At 54.5% G+C, this 21,415-nt stretch overlaps 1 protein-coding gene across 3 annotated transcripts in view; it reads right to left on the bottom strand.

Moving 5' to 3' along the window:
* SAMD4A (sterile alpha motif domain containing 4A) overlaps nucleotides 1-21,415 on the bottom strand; it is an 86,387-nt gene that overhangs the window by 16,820 nt on the left and 48,152 nt on the right. For 2 of the 3 annotated variants that reach the window (XM_026051545.1, XM_026051544.1), the window contains exons 2-3: nucleotides 20,547-21,065; nucleotides 3,084-3,347 (exon numbers count right to left, since the gene is read on the bottom strand). In XM_026051545.1, coding sequence (XP_025907330.1) covers nucleotides 3,084-3,347; nucleotides 20,547-21,065 — 783 coding nt within the window. The remainder of the gene's footprint in view (nucleotides 1-3,083; nucleotides 3,348-20,546; nucleotides 21,066-21,415) is intronic. The other variant, XM_026051546.1, reaches the window with a different exon arrangement.

Here is a 21,415-nt window from a genome sequence, read left to right on the forward strand (position 1 = left end):
GTCTGGAGGAAAACAGCTCACCCTGCAGCCACCAGAGACGTGGGGACATGTTCAGGAGCACCTGGAGGGCACAATACATCCCAGCCCGGCCCAACCTGCTGCTAAGCGCAGTCCAAGCGCCCGCGGTGCCAGCCAAACCCTGCTGCACAGGTACTGATGTTGAGGTGACTCTTGAGCCGCCTTCCACAAACAGGGAAGGGACAAGAAATCTCTGAACTCGTCTCCGTCAGCCCTTCGGAGCAGGGACTTTCTTTAGTGCTGTTGAGCGCTGCATCTACGTGAGCATCAACGACCCCGTCCCGAAACATGGGACGGGCAGGGACAGATGATGTGTTGGTCATACACTGTCCCCTGCCATGCCCACGCTTTGCAGCGACAAGGCTTTGATGCTCCGTGACACACACAAGCTCCCAGAAAGAGGATGGTGACACTACGGGAGGCAAATGGCAAAACGGGGAGAATTTGTGATGCTCCGTACAAGACTACCGTGGGTCCAGGWTTAACCACTGTCTTCATGGATACCCTGGAGGATGGGAAAGACAACAAGCTTATTAAAGGTGCAAGATGACAGTGAGCTGTAAGAGCCTGCGGGCACTTTGGAAGACAGGCCTGGAATTCAGGAGGATTCTGGTAAATGGAGAGAGCAGCCCCGATAAAATTAGATGCAATGCAATGAAAATGCACCAAGTTGTGCATTTCTGGAGGAACCTGCCCAAACGAGGCGCAGGGAACAGGCAGTGCCTCCTGCAGAACAGATCCGGGGCACAGTGGATCGCASAGAACCAGCAGCATGGGGTCATCTGCAAACCACGAGCAATGCACTGATGTGCTATGAGTAGAGCCCATTTAAATGGCACAGGAAACCACTTGTGCTGGATCGGCTCTGGTAAAGCTGGACTCCTGAACCCAGCTTTGGAAAACCTGCCTTCAGAAAGGTATGGACCTTCAGGCAAGAGCCTGGAGCAGAAGAGCAAGGACAAAGCCAAAGTCTAGAAAAAAACAACCTGTGAAGGAAGAATGGATGAACTAGACTGGTTCAGTGTGAAGAGGATGCAGCTGTGGGGAACGGATGCAACAGTCTTCAAATATGAGGCTGTAGATGGGAAAGGAACTGTCACTTTTGCCTGTTCCCTGGGACACTGGTAAAATCAGCCACATGGGCAATCAAGGTTAGGTGCTGGTAAGGGTAGTGGTAGGAAGGGTAGTGAAGCACGGAGCCAGGAGCCTGAGGAAGGGCAGAAGGGAGAAAAGAGGGGGCCAGGGGCCAGGCAGGGGCTGAAGCCGCCTYGGGCAGGGGGCAGGGGCTCTCTCCAGGCCCCTTGCAGCCCCTGGAGCTCCGAGGGGCCGTGTGGAGGTGGAAGGGGCTTTGCAGAAGAGCCAGCAGCAGGAGCTGGGCTCTGGCAGGCAGCTGATTCCTCCCTGTGGGCACCCGTCGGGAAAGCTGTGCCCGTTTCCAGGAGAGGGGCAGCGGCCTGAGGGGGGTTCTGCTGGAGCAGGATTCCCTCCCTCAGCACAGGCCGTTTGCAGTACCCAAAAATAAGCTGGGAAACAGAGGCAGCGGCATGAGCCTCCTCTGCCACGCACCAGCACCCTGAGTGCACGGCCCGAGCCCCAGAAATCATGTGGGGAAAAGGATCCACACAGCAACGACTCGCACCCGGAGCTGCAGCTCTTAGTCCCGTGGAGCTGAGTCCCCTGCAGCCTCTTCCCCAGCTCTGGCAGCAGAAACCCGGCACGATGCAACGTGAGGCAGGCCACTCTGTGCCACCTGCCCACGAAAAGGCTCTCAGGGGATTGCAGGGCCGAGCCCTGGGTGCAGAAAGTCGGGCTGCCCCTTCACCCTTCTCCACAATTTCACTGACTCCTTCCCAAGTCCGTGCCCAAAGAGCTCTAGCCTGGAGGATGCTGGAGGGATGCATGAATCTTGCAGCACCTTCTCCCCATTGGGGCTGAGGATGGTGGGACGCGGGTCCCATGGGATGTGGGTCCACCAGAAGGTCCCTAGCTCTTCAGATCTCTAAGCAGCCTTAACCCTGGAGAGCAGAGCAGCTTAATTCACCTGATGGCTCCAGCTGGACTCCCAAGCCCGCCCAGCACTGACCGCACTAGCGGCCAAGGCAGGAAGARGGGCCAGGGATCCAGAGCAGCAGGGAGGATCCGGGTCCCCATCCGTCCCGCTCCTCACCCCAGCGGTGGTTCTGGGGCGYGACACTGTGCTGGCCTCGTGGGGACACCAGCCCACGTTCCCCATCTGCCCGCACGGGCCATGCCCCGCTGCCCGGCACACCGTGGCAGACCCACATTCCCATTGGGAAGCTGCAGCGGGAATCCCAAAATGCAGCATCTTGGAAGCACAAACACGCTGCCTCTCCTGGCCCTGCAGGCTGGAGCTCAAACACCCTGATGACCTGCTCGTTAGCGAGTGCACTGCAGGACTGGGTTCTCATTAAGGGTTTCATTTCTGCCTTATGTACCAACAGGACAAGGTCTCCTATTGCTAGAAGCCTCCGTGAAATGCAGGCACGATGGAAAAAAAACAACTGGAGAACGCAGGATAAATTCAATCTCTTAAGCCAAAAACTTCTCCAAGCGCTTGGTGGGTTTCCTGTCATAGCAGACACCGCAGTGATAGATCACACAGGGCTCACTGAACTTGCACTAAGCTATTTTCACCGTAAGAGAAAAAAGCAAGAAAGAAAAAGGAGAGCTCAGCTAGAAGCCACACACCGTGGAGAAAATYCGGCTGATGAGAAGCTTGCAGCATGTTGGGAAAAAAACAGGCTACGCAATGGAAACCACTGGGGTTCAGGAGCGTGGGACAGCCTGACACCCCCCCCAAAACCAACAGGTTCACACGGCGTTGAAGTGGTCGTGGCACTAAACGTGGCYGGGCTTTATGTGTATCTAGAGCTCAAGGTTCTCAAGGAGAAAACAAAATAATTGCCAGGAGTCAAAGCAAAAAACGGCATGTGAGGAAAAGGGCTCTTCCCTTCCCCGGTGTCACCCCAGGTGGTGCACGGGGGGCGAAGCCTCCTTTGGTGGCCGGGGTTGGGGTACAGGGGAGGTGTCTCGTTGTCACTCACCTTTCATCCCACTCCCTTCCTCCTGGAATGTGTTACGAGCGGAAGGCTGATCTTCTAAATGTTCACTCCCACCACTTCCCGAAGAGGCTACACTGCTTTGTGGAGACAGGGGGGCATGATCGGAAGGGATGCACTGGGGTCCTCTAGCTCGTAAGTCCTCATGAGACATCCATCCATGTCCTAGAGGCTGGTTTGGCACATTCATGGGTGGGGTAAGGGACACAGAGCGTTTCAAAGGGCTGTGGTGTGTCTGGCCTGAGAGAACTGAAAAAAAATAAAATCAAACAGGTTATTCCCCCCTCGCGTCCCGGGATGTAGCCCGAAAAACGTGGTTGTGGTTCCTCGGGGGGCCTGGCCACTCCGTCCTTGGGATCACCCGAGCCCTGCACTGACCTCCTCCTTTGGCCTGTTAGGGAGCAGCGGGGCAGGAGCACTTGGGTGGACGGCTGAGGGGGAAGGAACTGCACGGAGCCGCTCTCTGGCAGGAGCTGAGCGGCTGCTGAGGTTCTCCCAGGCATCCTGTGCACATTTATGTGCAGGGTCCCAGCGGAGCTGCAGGATTCCTGCTGCTGGGCAGAGGATTCCTGCCCCGGAGCCCAGGTCCTCATGGGCCCCACACAAACCACACGCTGGCACTTGCTCCGCTACGGCAGCTGCAACTTGCCCCACTGAGGTCATCTAGACCTGCATCCTGCCCCTGAGAGCATCCACAACCCAATGCTTCTGGGAAAGGCGTAGGAATTCCCAAGGGRACCACGGTGCCAGCACACACGGACCCACGGGAAGCTCCTCTCTACCTGCTTTGGCCAAGACATGGCTGGTGCCCTCAAGCACAAGGGTTTACCCCCTGCCTAACACAACCACGGAGGTACCTGCTATCCAGATTAATGCCTAATCTTTTCCAGCTCCCACGGAGCTCTTGGATTTGATGAGTCTATCGTTGGCCAYAAGAGCACCGGGTTGACGTGGTGACATGACCACGTTCAGTTGGTTTCTAACAAGTAACACCAGCAATGCTAGGCAGGTGCCCACTGTAACTCCTGTGATTTGGGACCAATTTTTGCAAAGCTATCTTCACGTGAAGGGGCATCTACCTGCCCTTCAGTGGCCCAGGGAAAAATTTATGTTTGCAAAGTATTAAAAAAAAGAAAAGAATATTTTATTCTTTTGACAGTTTTGACAGGAATGCTTAATCTTGAATATATCTTTAAATACAGCTCCTGTGGAGTGGCCTGAGCTTTATATCTCAGCCTACTCTTTTTCTCAGCATTCTTCTGATATTCTATCTCATTAATTTGCAGGCATTTCCTCAGAGATTCAGACGTCTTTGGTTTGTTTGTTAATAGGGAGAAATATATGGTATATGGAGGAGAAGATGGATACTGAAGAACTGCCTTTTTGCCTCTAAAAAATACAGGAAAAGGTTGGTCTGTTSGCTTAACCAAACCCCAAATTCTGCTGTTCACAGAAGCCATTAAACTGCCTTAGGACACTTAAACATAAAGATATTTAGTATACTATAACCTAAGGCTTTCAGATATACAATACTTATTTCCACGTTTTACTGCAGTGTGCTGAAGGAAAATAGTAGGATTTAATTCTGGAAGCTCTATGGCCATGTCCCCAAAAAGAGTCCGTAGCCGCCTGCGTAGAGACTTTGGCACCATGACGGGTAACGAAAGCTGCACAAAAGTTCAGTGAAACCCATCATTCCTGTTGATTTTCCTCCTAAAGCACGAACGGGAAGTTCCTTAAATGCTATTTTTAAGTATTGCCCGTGCCCAAGCCTTTAAGCCCCTGATGCCTGGATGGCTCAGGGAAGCCAAGGACAGAGCTCGTACTTAAAAAATCCACCCGCTTTCCATTAAGCAGCAGTAGAAACATCCTCCAGAAGGCTCTTGACAGAAGAGGATGTCAGTGTGAGCTGGAATTGTTTTCAGAGCAGTGCTAAATTTCCTAAAGTCGTGGCGTTTCCTGACAGGAAAATAGATATATTTAAGGAGGTCTTCTTGGAGAAGCTACCCGGGCTCCGACGGCGCGGCCGGGCCGGTAAACACGGCAGCTCTTGGCTTGGGAATGGCGCTCCAGGCATCGCGCTGTAGCCCGGTCCCGGAGACGTCACGTCCTCCGCTTGTGCTCGGCACCGCAACACCTYGCCGCTCTTCCTGTAGCCACCGCCGCCGGCTTCCCAGGTCACCGCCCCGGCAGGAGCAAGTAGTTGACATCAAGAAAAAGAGGAGGGAAACCGCAGGGTGGGTGGCCGGTGAGTTATGAAGGTCATGGGGATGTCCATGGGTTGAGCTGCTGTCTCCAAGTGCGCGGTGTGGAGCGTCACAGCCGCGCCGGCCCGGAGTCGGGATCCCCAACGTCCAGCTCCCTGTATTTGTCCTCCTGGAAACGCTCCCAATGGAAAGAAGCCTCCTGCCTTAGGAAATACGTGTGTCCTTCGCGTGACTTGCGGGACATCATTAACCACGTCCATCAGTGGTGAGGAAAGCCAGAGCACCAGGGAGGAGGCACTAGGGATGGAGGCACTCGGGATAACTCCTCCGAAGGGGATGCACTGAAAAAGTCACTCGGTGCTGTTAACACCCAAGATGTAGACTTTAAAATCGGAAGCTCTCCAGCGCGTCGCTCAAAAGCTCTCAGCGCTGCCCGACCTTAACTCGAAGCTTTCAGGGCCATAATGGGCCCAGGAAAACAGGAGAGCTTCTTGAAACCCCTCTCACCACCTTCCAGGAGCTCTCAGGCTGCTGGTGCTACAACCCAAACACCTCTCCCGCTCGGCATTTTCATTTTTATAACTGTGAAGCATGATCTTAATAAAGACACAGCTGTATCGGGATCCTCTGCGGAAGGAGGGGATGCAGCTAACGATCCTGCAAGAGCCAGCTCTCATTTTGCTTATTTTTTTWAAAAAAATATTCAGCTTTAATGTAAAACGGAAGTCAATATAGTTTTCTGYGGGAAGATAAAACTTCCATAATGCAGATAGGGAACTTCTGCCCCGGTGGCACTGGGAGCAGGGCTGACAAAGGGAGGAAACGGCCTCTGAAGGGAGCCCGCTGCTCCCGGCCGAGCCGGGACACGGCGAGTGCTGAGACCCTTGTGTGTGGGTAAGTGCCACCTTGCAGGAGCCTTCCTGCCTGCTGCAACGTGCGCTGCAAAATTCAAAGCACCCACAGGGACACGCAAGCAGGTTTAGGCCACCAGTGGAAAATTGAGCTTTCCGGATCATTTTCAAGTTTTCTATGCTTTGTCATCCTATTTAATTTGCATCTGCTGTTGCATCACTCACGTTTTGTTGCAATTCTGCCTTTGCGCATTAAGTTTAAGCGAGCTCGGAGGAGGGCAGCACAGTTGCATCCTCTGCGATGGCACGCACGTGGGAGCAGTGCCGGCCGCGCGCCCGGCTGCTCCAAGGGGATCTGGCGGGACGGGCAGCCCGGATCGGGCTCCGAGCCATGCTGGGGCTGTCGGTGGGTGCTGAGCGGCGCCACTTGCTCGTTGCTCCGCTGCATCTTGGCCCACGCTCATCCCGAGGCCGCTCCTGGATGGCAAACGCGACGTTCCGACCCCGTCACCACCTCCCGTGCTCCTTGTGTTCTCCATGCGTCCGTCCCTGTGCTTCCTGTGGCCTCGAAACGAGGGTCAGGCACAGCCTGGCAATCGCTCCTAAGGATTAGGGTTTGATATGCGCTTCCATGTGCTCTGCATCCTAGGAAAAAGGCATAACCTGGAGCACAGGGAAAGGAGGCTTCGCAGAAGTTGCCTCCAGTTTCAAATTAGCTAAGGCTTCATATTTCCAAGGAAAGAAAAAAATCAAAAGACAGAAAAGAAATAACAGGGAGGACCCTGTTATTTCTGAGAGGGCCCCAGCAGCTTCCACGTGCTGCTGCTCGGAGTGTGGGATGACTCCGTGTGGGATGCGGCCTCGGAACACACTGCTGCAAAGCCAGAGCAAAGCACAGCTCCCTGCGGGGCCGGCAGGACGGGACGCAGGGAAAAGGGACATTTGTGTGGCCGAGGGAGAGGTCTCCAGCAGATCCCTTGCTCAGCACAGCTCCATCCCCAGCGGAGCCGATGTCCGATAGGACCTGCCTGTATAAAACCAGCTTCGCTGCCCATCAAACGCAGGCTGCGTGGGGAGATCCTGCAAGAGGAAGCCCCTGGCAAGCGCCCCTTGGGGCACGAGCTGCTGGTGCCATCGTTTCTGGTGACATTTGCTGCAGAGCGGCAGGGTGGGGAGCACGGCGGCTCCAAGCCCTCCACTGTGGTTGCTCCTTTGCAGCYCCCTGAAATCCATGGGGATGTCAGAACAAGCTCAGCCCCCGTCTGCCCCTCAACCCGGGGCATTGCCAAACTGAATATTGCCCGCTCTGGGGGAAGCAAAAGGGCAAGGTGCCCGTCGAGCCCTTCTGGAGGTGCACGTGGAGCTTCTCTTTCTTTCCTTGGCYGTCAACCTTGCTACGGGCTCCAAGAGTGTCCGATCACACCCCACTCCTTTCCTGCTCTGCGGTTCCACTCTAACAAGCCAGGAGAAAAGATGTGTGAAGCAGTCGCTCAATCCCAAGTGAGCCGCTCTGCGGAGCGCGGATCCTGCTTTCGCTCCGGAGGCTTTGTGGGATGTGCTCCGTGGTGCGGGAATCCCAAGCATCCTGCTGGGATCCCACCACCCTTCCCACTCCTCAAACAATGAGGCATCACCCGCTCCACGAAGACGATGCCGGGAGGCCCACGGCTTCTCCATCCATCACCTCTCCAACATCCTCTGCCGGGTCTCCGCGAAAGCCGTGCCRGGGAATCGCGCTGCCCGCCTGGCTCTTGGCCTCCTTCCCAAAGCGTGGCCAAGCGGGGCAGAACATTTTTCGGCACAATGTCCCCTAACCCTTGGAGTCTTTTCTCAGCGGTTTTCTCCCCCAGCAGATTCCGAGGCTGTGACTTCAGCRGCATTTGTGCCGCGCCGGATGAGCCGCATCCCAGGCTCTGAATCCGCGGCGAACACGAGCCGCAGCGGGGGACCAAACCCCAACAGCCCTAAATAAAAGCGGCCACCGGGTAGCTGTGCATGGTAGAGGGGAAAAAAGAGCCAGGAGCCGAGCGCTGCCCTGACCGGAGACCTCGGGAAGCAGCAAGAGCCTCTCAAAGAGGCTCGAATGAAAACGGCATTTTAACACGCCGTTTCCCATTCAAGGCAAGGACCGGACGAGGCAACAATAACCCACTTGTTCTTCCCGCTGCGGATCTCTGCGAGCGGAGCCTGCGAGGCCGAGGATGCTGCAGGGGCCAACGGGAGCCCCGCGTGGGCTCTGGCCATGGCTCAGGACCTGGGAACGATGATATTTTTTATTTACCCCTTTGCGTGGCAGCAGGGCCGGAGCCCCGGGACGCTGCTGGGTGCATCCGAAGCTCTGTAAATGGGGCTGGTTCGTGGTTTTAGCCACCCGGAGGGACCGAGGACCTCCCGTTCCTGGAAGGAGGCCCAGCAAGCTCCAGGGAGCAGCAGAACCCCACGAACTTCTCTGGAGCTTCGCGCTGGGTTTCTCCCCAGCCCATGGGATTGCCTTGCCCTGGCTGGACGGGCTGGAAATTCAGACAGGGATTTAATGGGAAAGACAAATACAACTGGCTCCYGAGACTGCTGGAGATGGGGAGAGCAGCCAGGATGCAGCGTGAGGAACGCTGCAAGGAAGGCCAGCCCGAAGCTGCACTGTCCCTGCTCACCGGGGAACGTAACACCCTGATCCCCRGGCCAACTAATGTGGTTTCTCTCATACATTTATGCACAAACGAGCGATGAACAGCTCCGGACCTCGGGAACCCCAGCCCGTGAACAACAGGGCTGCAGCACCAAGCCGAGTCGCACTAGTTACCCCAGAGTTTATCCAGTTTTCGCTTTGGCTTCCTGGGGGAAAATCCTCCCTGCTTGTGGCAGAGCCACAACATGATGACCCCGTCTCCTTGTGGGGTCCCTCTCTGCCGCCAGGAGACCCTCAGGAGCCCCGCACGGGGGGACGTTACCCGCAAACCCTCAGCTAACGGGGCTGGTCGCACTGCGGCTCGGATGTCCCATCCCAACGACACCACCGGCCCCATCGTTTCCTGGACTCTGTTCAATCCCTCTCTTCTGCCTTTGGCTTCCAAGGAGGCTCTTCTTTAAAGAGATAAAATCCCACCAGCTCCAGAAGAGGAGAAAAGCCTGTGGTTCCCAGTGCCATCACCTGCCAAATGCAGCAGGTTCCCCATGAGAGAGGATGCAGCGGGGATGCAGCCCTTGCCACTCAGCACCCCGCAGCATCCCATGGCTCCATCCATCACYCAAAACCAGGAAAAGAGGGTGGCCAGAGCTCCTACCCTTCCCCGTTACTGCCCCAAGCCGCTCCGCAGAGCCTGTTCCCTCCTCCACCAGCTCGAAACCTGTCCTCGGCATCCTCGGAACAGGCACTCCCTTGTGCTCGAGCCAAAGCCCAGCTCTCCGTGCTAATAAAAGACTATATTGCTCAGCAAAGGGAGGGACTGCAGCTACACGGGCACACGAAGCGCCGAGCCGCTCGCCTTGCCCAGAATTGCGTAACCAGCGGGAGCAACAACCTCGGGAGCGAGAGGGGAGSAAAAAAAAAACCCGGCTCTGCTTCAAGGCTGCCAAAAATGAGCCATTGATTACAGTGCATTTGATCCATTTGCATTCAGAGAGCTCTGCTTTGGAGCTGGGATGGAAACAGTCTTAATATAGCTGGAGAGAAAATATCCTTCTTGCACTCTCCTAGCTGCACTTTGATAGGAAGCAGCAGCAGAGCAGATGGTGCCTATATATAATCACCAGACCTATTATCCCAGCCTCTTTTAGTAATTTGAAGGATGTGATAACCACAAGGAGAACGGCAAATATTCCCCCTTCTCTCRTCCCTTCCCCCTGCTAAGAAAAATATCCTCCAAAAGAGCAGGGAGCTATAATTATGGCAACGATTAAAAGCATTTCCAAATGAAGTAAATAACTATTTTGCGCACTGCTCCTTTAAACCAGAAGTCAGAAGTTAATTAAATATCCTCATGGTACAGAGTCAGGGGAACACAGCAAGTCCCGGTGCAATGCTGTAGTTGGGAGAGAGACTGGAAAATATATATATTTTGGGAAAAAGACAAAGCAGGGCAGTCCTGCCCTTCTCCAGTTTGGGAAAAGCAGAGCACGGCTACGAGTGCCGCCGCACCTGGCGAATTGTCTGTGGCTTTTACATGGTGGCAGTGGGAGTGAGAGCTCATCTTGCCCTATKTCTCCACCAGATCTAGGAGTTTCAGAGCACTCGGAATGTGTGTGACGGAGAGCTGGCCCCCTCATCACACCGAGATGCTCCGGAGGATCCACGGGGAAGGGCTGAGCAAACGCGGCGCCCAAAGGCTGCAGGGAGCGGAAAGGCTCTGCGGGAGCGTTTGCCAGCACGAGCCCCTTCCCACGTGATGCTGCCCAGCACCMAAAGGGTCCTGGTGGAGGCATCCAGCAGCCGAGTCACTGCCAGGGCTGGCAGCAGCGTGCGGCTCTGCGTGGCTGCAGATGCTGCTCGGGACACGCTCTGCAGACACACACGAGGCACGTCCCAAGCCGTCCCACCCGCAGGGTGCCTGCGTGTTCCACTCCTRCTGGAGCCCCTTTCCACATGGTTCCCGTGGCCGCAGCAAGCACAAARCCCGGACGGGGATCCAGGAGCGTTGCTGGGTGAGGAGCAAAGCAAAGCTCCCCTTGGGGAGAGCAACAAGCTCCCATGCAATGAGAAGTGCAGGTTACTGTCACCCGTGCCACTGCCTGAGGCACCAGAGCGTCTGGTAAAGCACACCTGGCACTGGGATCCATCCATCACACCTGTGCAACGGCTCAAACACCCTTCCTGGCAGCCGGGGGAAGGCGGGAGCTCTCCCGAGCCCTGCACGGAGCAGGTTCCGAGCGGGCTGAGCAGCGGGGCGGGAGCGAGCCGGGATGCGCGCAGCGCCGCAGCCTCGTGCTGCAGCCGCGGCCCACGCAGCGAAGCCTGAGAGCCAGAGACAGCAAAGCCGTGGCGAGGTCTGTAAGGATTCGGGGTGCCCGACCTCGCCCCAAACCGGGACACCAGCACCCCCTGCCCAACGCGCTGCCTAGAGCAGCCAAAGGCAGCTGGGGCAGGCTGCCCATCTGCCCTCTCCTGCGGCCGGGTGAGAGCAGAGCGGGGCAAGGCGACGGGGTCCTCACCTCCATTCCCTTGCTGTTTGAAACCCAAACTAACAAGCTCCTCTTTGCTACCTGCATCACTCAAACCCAGCTGCTGCAGGCCAGAAAACTGGTCAGTCCTCTCCAAGGATGCGCRCTGTGGCTCCCCTGCAAGAAGAGGCCACCAAATGCCAGCCGTGCAAACAGCGAACGCCAGAGGCCTCAGCCAAATAGGAGTGTGAGATGTGAGAGCTGCTCTCCCAAATGCTGACCTGGATGCTGTGTCAGAAGCAAAACACTCTGCACACGTCAATGGGCTGGTTATTCCCKGTCATTGTTTTGTGGATCTCAGACATCAACTCCGAAAGCAAGAGGAGGGTCTGTGGCCACCTGGACACTGGTGGAGCAAGCCACAAAGCCTGGAAGGACAGATGAGCTGATAAGCCAGCATGATCCATCGTGTTACCCACTTCAATGTTCRCTGTGAATAGTCAGCCTGACTTGTAGACTGCCCAAACATAGCTAGAAACAGAAGGAGAGACAGCTGGAGTAGTTTGCTTCCAGAGTTAAAAAAYGGACCTCAAGTTTAGATGTGAGAATCTTTCTTTTCCCCTTCAATGCAGAGGGTCATCTCCAAGAGGACCAGCCCAGGTTCCCACATCTTCACATGCAACCTCACAAGCACGTACACCCAGGCAGCTTCCATCTCTTCCACTTAGACGAATCCCAGCCATTCCATAAACCTATTTTCCTAGYGCAGGGCTTGCTGCTGTGCTCCAGGACACCCCAGGGCACGGTCTCCCTCCCTGCACTCGCCCAGCCAACAGCCACGGCAGCGGCTGCGGGGACAGCAGGGACGGGCRGCGCGCTTGGTCGCTCTGCCTCGAGCTCCTGGCCAGTGCGGGAGTGGTGGGATGAGCCACGCACTTGGTCCATCCAATGACCCATGCCAAGCACAACAGCTGGACATCCCTCTGTCCACCTCTCCTGGATACCCTGCTACCAAACGGAGCTCTGCAGTGCCCAGCTGCCCGTCAGGAGCAGGAGCTGTGAGTGTTGCCAATGCCTGGGCAGCCCTGCACAGCCATCCCTGTTCTCCACCGCTGCTGTCCTCTCCAGCGCTTGATGGTCTCCAGGCAGGCAGCAGCTGAGCATTCATCTCCTCGCGTGCTCCCATGACACAGTGCAGAGCTGGGGATACCTCCTCCCTGTGTCCAAGGGCTTTGCCTCTGTATATGGGATGGGACATCTGCCATTGACACAGTTAGAGTTCTTTGCAGAGCAGACGCCGAGCACAGGGCTGTGACAAACGCGGCTCTTTCCCAAAACAGCCGCTGTGGAAGACGCCCACTACCCTCTCAGWCCACTTCTCTGTGGTACTTGTGCACAGTCTTCATGGACTATAGAGATCAATTTTAGTCACAAGTTATCTTTTTGTATGGATCTTCCCCTGTTTTTAAATCCAGAATTTGCAAGGTATTTGAGGGTGCCTARGAAACTCCTAGGAATGTTCTCCAGTGGTTACAGGTAACACTAGAGGGCATGAGCAAGACAACAGATGCCCCAGTCTACTACAGTTGAAAGCCTCATGTATAATATAGGCAAAAAACCTCCAAATTTTACTCCTCCAGTAGAAGAAAAACAAACAAAAAACTAAAGTTTTGCAACCTCCACCCTCACCTGGATTCCTGGTCACCCCTGGGTAACTAAYAGGGAATACTGTGAGATCAGGGGCCCTGTCCCACGAAAGCAACTCCTGAGCAAGGCCAACTTGGCCAACGTTGGGCTCACTGCTGCACGCACCACCCGAGTCCTCCTCTTCATTTCTACACCAGCCACACCTGGTAGGGGAGCAGCCACGGGCTAAGGCAGCTCAGGGCCAACTGAGAGGTGGAAATTTCTAAAGAAAATTCCTGACTACAAAGCTAAGCCCCAGTAGTAAGAACTGTACATCCCTTTTGCTTTACTCTTGTACCCATGTTAAGACTTCTGCACACTTTATATATACATTTATTTTTAAAAGCAAAATGCTTGCTGTTTAACTGCTAACTCCGCATGAGAAGAAAGATGTCACCCTATAGAAGTTAAACATGCACTGAGGGCACACAGTCACCTTCACATGGCAGCAAATCTGCACAGAGGAGACGTTGTACTTGCAAGCTGTCTAGCAACCCAACACAAACCCAGCTGCTCCCCCAGGCTACAACAGGCAATTCCTACCCGTTATTGTGCTCAGGTCGGGTGGTGGCTACAAGAACAGATCAGTCTACAGCAGCAGACAACAACCTCTTGCAYGACAGTGTCACAAAACACAATTTTTTTCCTTAAGGTCCCGTGGAACTTTTGGTGCTTCAGTTTGGGGCCGTTTCCTCTAGTCCTATCGGTGGCCACCACTGAAAGGAGGCCGCCCCGTCCTCCTCACTGCCTCCCTTGAGGTGCAAGCCTCCCTTTCAGAGGGAGGTGCTCCAGTGGAGGGGACACAGGGCGCCCCTTCTCTCCGCAGGTGCCCTCCCACCACCAGCATCCCTGAAGTTTCCTGAGGTTTCAGGGAGTCTGAGCATCGGCTCCTCTTACTGCTGACACGTGAGCACCGCTCTGCAACGGGAGCATTTCCAYGAGCGGGCAGGTGCAGCTGAGAGCCATGAATCTTGACAAAAAYGAGCACTACTGCTGGCACTCCAGGAACTGCGCTGATTTATTCGGTCTCTTCAGACTCAGGACAAGATAAAAGGTTTTTCTTTGGGGGGACAATAAGTTAAACGGGTATTTCTCCTATACTGCACTGCCCTCTCTCCTGTTAGACAAGTGACTTCAAGCCTGCTAGCAGAGACTCCCATGGGATGCGGGTTGGAGGGGTTGGAGTGCACCAACAAGTGCACCACTTTTTGTACAAAAGCAGCTTGTCTGGTCCGAGGACCACCCGGCTCACGGGTGGGGGAATGTGGGTGCACAGTGACACGAAAGCACCCAAGAGCTGGTACCGGCTCCCCTGCAGAAACACAGTCAGTGTCCAGGAGCTCTGCTTTGGAGGATATTCAACCCTGGGGTCTGCCCTCTTCTCACCACGATCACCTGGATCCTGGATCATCTTCTCATCAGGAACACCCCACCACCTGGAGAACCTCCTGCTCTGTTCAGAAGCACAGGCAGGAGATGGACCCTTGGACAACACACAAGATCCTATAAGGCCAGCATCAACTGTGAGCACCTCCTACCTTCTCTGTGGCCATCCCACAGCAAAGTGCCTGCTGTGCTACTGCTTTGTGGTGGCCYAAACATTGGCTGGGCAGTGCTACCATCCCATAAGCAAGGTCACAACTGCAGAATCTCATCCTTATTGAAGTGCTGTCTGCATTTGACACTGAGACACCTTCTGATCAGGTATTTGCACAAGAAGGTCTTCCTTTATCTGTGAGAAACACCTCAACATTTGGCTCTTAAATTAAAATGTTTCAGACAACCTGCTGTTGCTCCTGCAGTAAAATCCAGGTATTTTTGCCCTTTTGCAGTGGGGCTGACAGCTCATSTCCTTAGAACCTGAACTCCAGAGGAGTTTAGATGCATTGGGACTATGCCAAAGACAACACCAAGGAAAGTCTCACCATGAACTGCTCAAAGAAGTGACACTGTTATTCCCATGTTACATTTTGGGAATAGGTGACCAGAAGACCTGTCCAACAGATACACGGCAGGGCTAGGRAATGAAGCCTTACCTCTACAGCTGTAGCTCAACAAGCTTGATATTGCCAAAAGGAGGGCAACCGAGATGATGAAGGGAATGGAACATCTCTCATACGAGGAGAGACTGAGCTGGGCCTGTCTTCTCTGGAGAAGAGAAAGTTGAGAGGGGATCTGATCAACATGTACAAGTACATGAAGGGAGAATGTAGGGAGGAAGGGACCAAGCTCTTCTTAGTGGTGGCCAGTGACAGGACAAGGGGCAATGGGGACAARTTGAAACCCAGGCAGTTCCATGTGCACGTGTTCAGTCTGAATCAGTGCATTGACTGCAACAAGCACGCCCCAGTTTCCCAATTTTTAACAAGAGACCCTCCTTTTCCTCCACAATCACTCCCTTCCAAGCAGGCAGGGAACAGAGGGTTAAGYGAGGCTCCCTTCCCCTTGACAAATGAGCCCCCCTGTGCAATCAGATCATACTCAGGTAGAACCAATTACCCAGGGGAAAGAAAAGAGTCAGAGCTCAAGCACCAGGAACTGCTGGGCTGTAACTTTCATTTCTTACCCCTCTGTTACGGAGCCTGGCGAGCAGAGCCAAGAGCTGTACTGCTCTTATTAAAATTAAACGGAATTTTGGAGACGGCTCCTCTCTTTGCCAGCTGCAGAGAATTAAAGGATGCATTAAGAACGTTGAGGGGAGAGGTGTTTGTGCGGGCAGACAGGCAGAATGAGGTGCTCCGTGCATTTTGTCTTTGTGAAAGCTCCTCTGCTAAGCCCTGTGCCCTGGAAAAGCACTTCTCCAGCCCTGCTGCCCCTGTGTGACGGAGAAGGCGGCCTGGTATTTCTTTTCTGTTGTTTCACTTTGGATATTTAAGGGTCCATCTACCCTGCAAATGCGTTTTGCAACGCAGGCATTTTGTAATTGCTGTCTGAGTCAGCGGCAGAGCCGAGGGCTCTCTGCTTGATCCCTTCCCGCTCGGCCCGGGGTAGTTTTGGCCTCTTGCCCGCTCGCGTTCACGGGCCTGCGAGGAGGCCACCTTCACTCCCAGCACGCCCTAAGTCTGGCTTAAAGCTGTAGCTCCAGCTGCGCGGGACAGGCTAAGAGCATGCAAGGAAGTTGCTCTGAAGCAGCTGCTCTGAAGCAGTGGATGGGTGGCAATATGTTGGTTTTCATCTCTCTTGATGGATCTATATCCTTGTGGTTCCTCYGGATCCAAACCAGTCGCTTATGACACTGGGTCATTCGCAGATCACCGGWGCAAATCCAGAGAGCTCTTGCAGACTTGCCCTGGAAATGCTGGAGAGCAGGGATCTCTTCTTGTCCTCTCGTAGCAGTTCCTCAAATCTTTGCTAACATCAGCTAACAACACCATTAAAGAGAAGTAGAAATTAAGGATAAAGCTGCACGAGGTTTCCAAGCCCTCTGTAAGCCCAACCAGCCTGCAGACAAAGCCAGGTCTGTTCTCTCAGCGTCGGTCTGGGTCTAGGTCGAGTGAAAGAGAAGCAGAGGAGGAAAGAGCTGAGCAAATTCTCATGTGAACCTCAACTATCCATATTTAAACCTTAAAAAATAACAGCATTGCATCTAATTGTGCCACAGTGCAAGACAAAAGMACCTGGGGCGAGATCACCGCCTTTGGGAGAGGCTCTGCCCCGTTCCAGCAGCAGAAACAAGCCGCGCTGGGGAAGTCTGTGCCCTGGAAGCTGCTGCTGGATTAACTCCTATGCAGATAAACCCCCACAAGTAACARGAGAAAATAAAAATAATAAATTTTAATAATATTAAAAATAATAAATTTTATTTGAGAAAATATTTGAGAAAGTAATAAAACTCAAACTGAAACAGCTTGAGGGATTTGCTTTGAAGTTAAAGCTTAAAGGACCTATTGATTGACTGGAGGGGTTGGGACATGGGCTGACTGGCCACGTTTATTCTTTAGCATCGTCTGTGGACTCGCTGCTCTTGTGTCCAAGCAAATATGGCCTTGAAGAAGCTGTGAACTAGCAAGTGAAGAATGGGGAGGCTGCAGGTAGGTGCAACGTGCTGCCATCAAAATACATTAGGAGGAACTACAACCCAAAGGAGGCTTCAAACCCAGCAGCTCCACATGCTGCAAGGCTCAGTCTCCAGCAGGACTCATGGTGCAGGGGATGGTTGTCCCTGGGGGGTGACTGCTCTTAACCCTCCTGCAGATCCCTGTGCAAAATGTGGGACACGAGCTCCGAACCACGCATGGGAATACACAGAAGCTGGAGCTAACCTGGTGCTTTAGTGGGGTCCTGCTGAACCACGGGGCTGCTCACGCAAACCACAGCTGCACATCTAAGACTAGATTTGCCTGAAGATTCATCCAGATGCTTTTACAAACCTCCCCAGTTGTAGAAATATGTGTTTACCTTGGTGCTAAGTTCAGGGAAAAGGATCCCTGCATATGGGCACTATAAATCTTGATGCTGAATCAGGCTGTGACACAAAACCCAGTCACTGGGAGGTGCCAGGAAGCGCTGCACGGGGCTCTTGGGGCAGGGGGTTACGCGAGGCAACGCGCTGCTCGCCGCAGCTGCAGGGCACCAGGGACAAGGAGGAACGTGACCATCCAGCAAAGGACCCCCTGGCACTCCTGGTACCTGTGCCAGGAGGACTCGGAGGAGGGAGCTGTGCTCACACGGCCACCAGCTCAAAGCTGGTGTATGGCTGACAACAAGTTGACCATGAGGCAGCAGTGCCCTTGTGGCCAAGGAGGCCAACAGGATCCTGGCTGCATCAGGAGGACGTGGCCAGCAGGTCAGGGAGGGGATCCTGATCCTGCCCCTCTGCTCCGCTCTGGGGAGGCCAAACCTGGAGCACTGGGGGCAGCTCTGGGCTCCCCGGGACAAGAGGGATGTGGAGCTGCTGGAGAGGGGCCAGCGCAGAGCCACAGGGATGGGGAAGGGGCTGGGGCAGCTCGTGTGAGGAGAGACCGAGCGAGCGGGGCCTGTTGAGCCTGGAGAAGAGAAGGGGGAGAGGGATCTGATCAACATGGACAAACACCTGAGGGGAGGATGGAGGGAGGAAGGGGCCAAACTCTTCTGGGTGGTGGCCAGTGSCAGGACAAGGGGCAGTGGGGACAAGGTGAAGCCCAGGCAGCTCCGTGTGGCCGTGAGGAAGAACTTGTTTGGTGTGAGGGTGCCCGAGCCCTGGCCCAGGCTGCCCAGGGAGGCTGCGGAGGCTCCTGCTCTGCAGATCTTCCCAAGGCGCCKGGATGCGCCCGGGTGCCCCGTGCTCYGGGTGTCCCTGCKGGAGCAGGGGCTGCRCTGGGGGATCCCTGGGGGTCCCTTCCAACCTCAGCCATCCTGTGGGTCTGTGATTCTGTGTGCCCAGCAGGGCTGGAGGAAGTCTCTGCTGCACCAGCCTGGTCCCAGGACCTCCTCTACCTCCTCTGCTCAATTCCCACTGAGAAAGGTGGCACCTTGAGGGGCTTCTCCAACCCTATGATGTCTGCCAAGTTCTGAGGTGCTGTTTTTGTTCTGGGAGAATTGAGGCAGAGGACCCCAGCATCGTAGCACCTTGGGAGCCAACCAGACATTTCTCAGGTTTGTGTGCCCTTCGCTAACACATGGAGCCCAGCGGGCAACGGCTGCTCTCTGCTCCTCCAAACAGACAAGGCTGTGCCTAAAAAGGCTCAAAGAAGCAAACACACGAGGGGATTCTGGAAAAATGCCCTTCAAGATGTAATATTTCTAGCAGGACTTCATTCACCACCAATGACGAGCTACAGAATGCCATAACCATTTAACCAGGAGCTACTTTTGCAAGCCTCATCTGGCATCACTGAAGTTGATCTCCAGCATCCCAACTGTCACCRTGTCTCAGGTCTCCTCAGCAAGTGCCCCTGAATGGGGCTGCCCTTCAGGGAAGTGATATTGGGGCCTCCAGGCTCTCAGCTCCTCACCTGAAGCTCTGAAAGTCTCTTCCTCCACAGGCAAAACTTACTCCTCCTGTCAGATCTCTCCATATTTAGTTCACAACATGAGGAACCAATTCCCTTCCGAATCCACCTATTAGGTTTTCTCACTGGTGTGAAAACCCCCCAAAGTCCCAGGCCCACCAAAGCCACGAGGAGGGTCCCAGAGAAACTTGTGGGAGAGACACAGGGACAACMGCGTCCACGGCTCCTTTTTGTGCCTTGGGAACCCTTTGCCCTGTGGCAGGGCCCTTGCCACGCGAAGCCTCTCCTCCTGGAAGCTGCTCCGCATGCTTCACAGCTTGGGAGGTGCCAGGAGGCCTGGAGAACCCCCCTGAGGTGAAGGTGAAGGAGGAGAGCAAGGTGAGGTGCTGACAGCAGCACCAGGAGAGCACAGGGCTGTCCGAGATGGGGCAGGCTGCAGAGGGAGCCCAACCTCAAAACAGACCTGAGGAGGAACTTCCATCTATTGCTATTAAACCCCTGCCAGGACAWCCCCAATAGCATGGGCAAAAATACAGCACAGTGACAGAGCCAGGACACAGGTGAGTCCTGGAACCAGCTTCAGGTCTCGGGCAGAAAAGGAGGAGACCGTGAGCACAAGGAACATGATCATCACGAGGACAAACCGTGAGGGCTGAACCGCGCGCAGAAAGGGCAGGAAGAGCGAGAAGACCGCACCAAAATAGGGATAAAAAGGGAGTTTCAGAAGAACTTGCTGACTTCCTTCACACAGCCCTGCATGCCCTGTCTGGAATGATGCACCGCCGCCGCCGTGTAACACGAGCTGCGGAAGGTCTCCGAGCACAGGCTGCGTTTCATTAGGAGAAAAGACACAACAGCAATCCTAACATCCCTCCGCTCGGAGCGAGTGCACGGAAGAGGTTCCAAGACCTTTGGAGAAAACACCGTGTTTGTTCTCTCCCGGAGACGGCCAGCAGGCATGAACGGCGGCTTTAAAAGAACGAGAGCGGCACTAAATCTCCACGCAAAACTAGTGCTAAATCTCCGGCCACGCTGCCCTGCAGCGTCTCCAGCTGCCTGGTGCTTGGGCTCCGGCTGCAACGTGTGTCATTCCCATGACAGCTTGGGAAGGGCCTCCGTGGGGGAAAAGCTCCACCAGCGAAATGAGAAGCACTGAGGGCTGCCTGCCTAAAACTCCCTGTTTGCCACTAGCTTGGCATCCTTGTGCACCACAAATGTAGGGGAATGTTTTCAGAGGGGCTCTGAAGATCATGGGTCCCTGGTTCTAGAAATGAGCTTCGGAGACCAGGCTCCAAGGAGGCTCTGCATCGAGGCCCTCAGTCACTTTGGGAAATGAAACTTCAGCTCCTGCATCGCTTTAGGAACTTCTGAATAGTGGCCTCCAAATCTAGATTTAGATCTACGAAAAGAAAGGGGCTGCCTCTAACCACACGCATTTTTGTTCTTACAGCTTCTTGGTTGTTTTACTCTCTTCTCCAGCTGCTAGGCTTTTGAAATCCTACAGGATTAGGGGAAAAATAGGCAAGAAATAAAAAAGCAGGTAGGAAAGGAGGAGTTTTCTGTGGCCCAACTGAAACCAGCCCGTCCACTAAATACATCAAAGAAAGACTTTCTAGCAGGGGGTGGTCTATGCTGTGGAACATGCACGGCCCTCCCCAGTGCTTTTGTGCTGGTACTTACTCGTGCTTGTGCTAGTTCCAATCGTATTGATAGTTGTGGGGACAGAGGAGGAGGAGTAGAGGGGCAGATGGCCGTTCTCACACGCCAGGTTTTTGTCCTGCCAGCTGGACGCGCTGACACTTATGCCCGAGTCTCGCGAGTTTTGCCATCCGTTGAGTTTATCATCGGAGTTCTGTCTTTGGTGATAGTAGTGCGTCTGCCCGTAATCCACGGAATCGGACCGGCCYCTGCTTTGGCTGCCGAAGCCGCCCGACGTGCGGTCCTCTAAATGGTTGAGCCACATGGCGAGGGCGCTTCTGTCTTCCAGCGAGGTGGCGGGGTGGATGAGCGCGTAGGACAGCAGCTGCCGGCTCTCCTCGATGTGCTGGTTGTGCTCGATCGAGTGGGCCAGGATTTTGGGCAAGAGTTTCATGTATTCGACTTTCGCCTCGATGTTGCCCGGCTTCAGTAACGGCAGGTGGGTTAGCAGGAGGGAAATCACTTTATCCTTGGATTCTTGTTGCCATTGGTTAATGATTCCTGTTGGAGGGAGGGTGGGGAAGAAAAAAGAAAATAGAAAAGGAATTGAGAAATCAGCAAACAGATGCAATAAATAAATAAATAGACATTGGCAAGGTAAATACAACGTGGCAAAGGGATTCCTGCATGCGTGATGCCACGGTATGGATGTCTCCATTCCCATCTCCGTCACGAAACACTGGGATCGCCACTGCCTGAAAACTGAGGGCATGGCAACGGATGCCAAATTTGGCACTGAAAGTTACTGGACATTCCTGAAAATCACTCCAAGGGTGGAATTCTACCCACCTCACCAGCCATGGGGCTGCTAAAATGAACCTGCGCTGATGGAAACTGTGATCAGGCCCACA

The sequence above is a fragment of the Nothoprocta perdicaria genome, unplaced genomic scaffold (assembly GCF_003342845.1).
Source record: "Nothoprocta perdicaria isolate Ctin4 unplaced genomic scaffold, notPer1 scaffold_76, whole genome shotgun sequence".
Taxonomy (NCBI): Eukaryota; Metazoa; Chordata; class Aves; order Tinamiformes; family Tinamidae; genus Nothoprocta; species Nothoprocta perdicaria.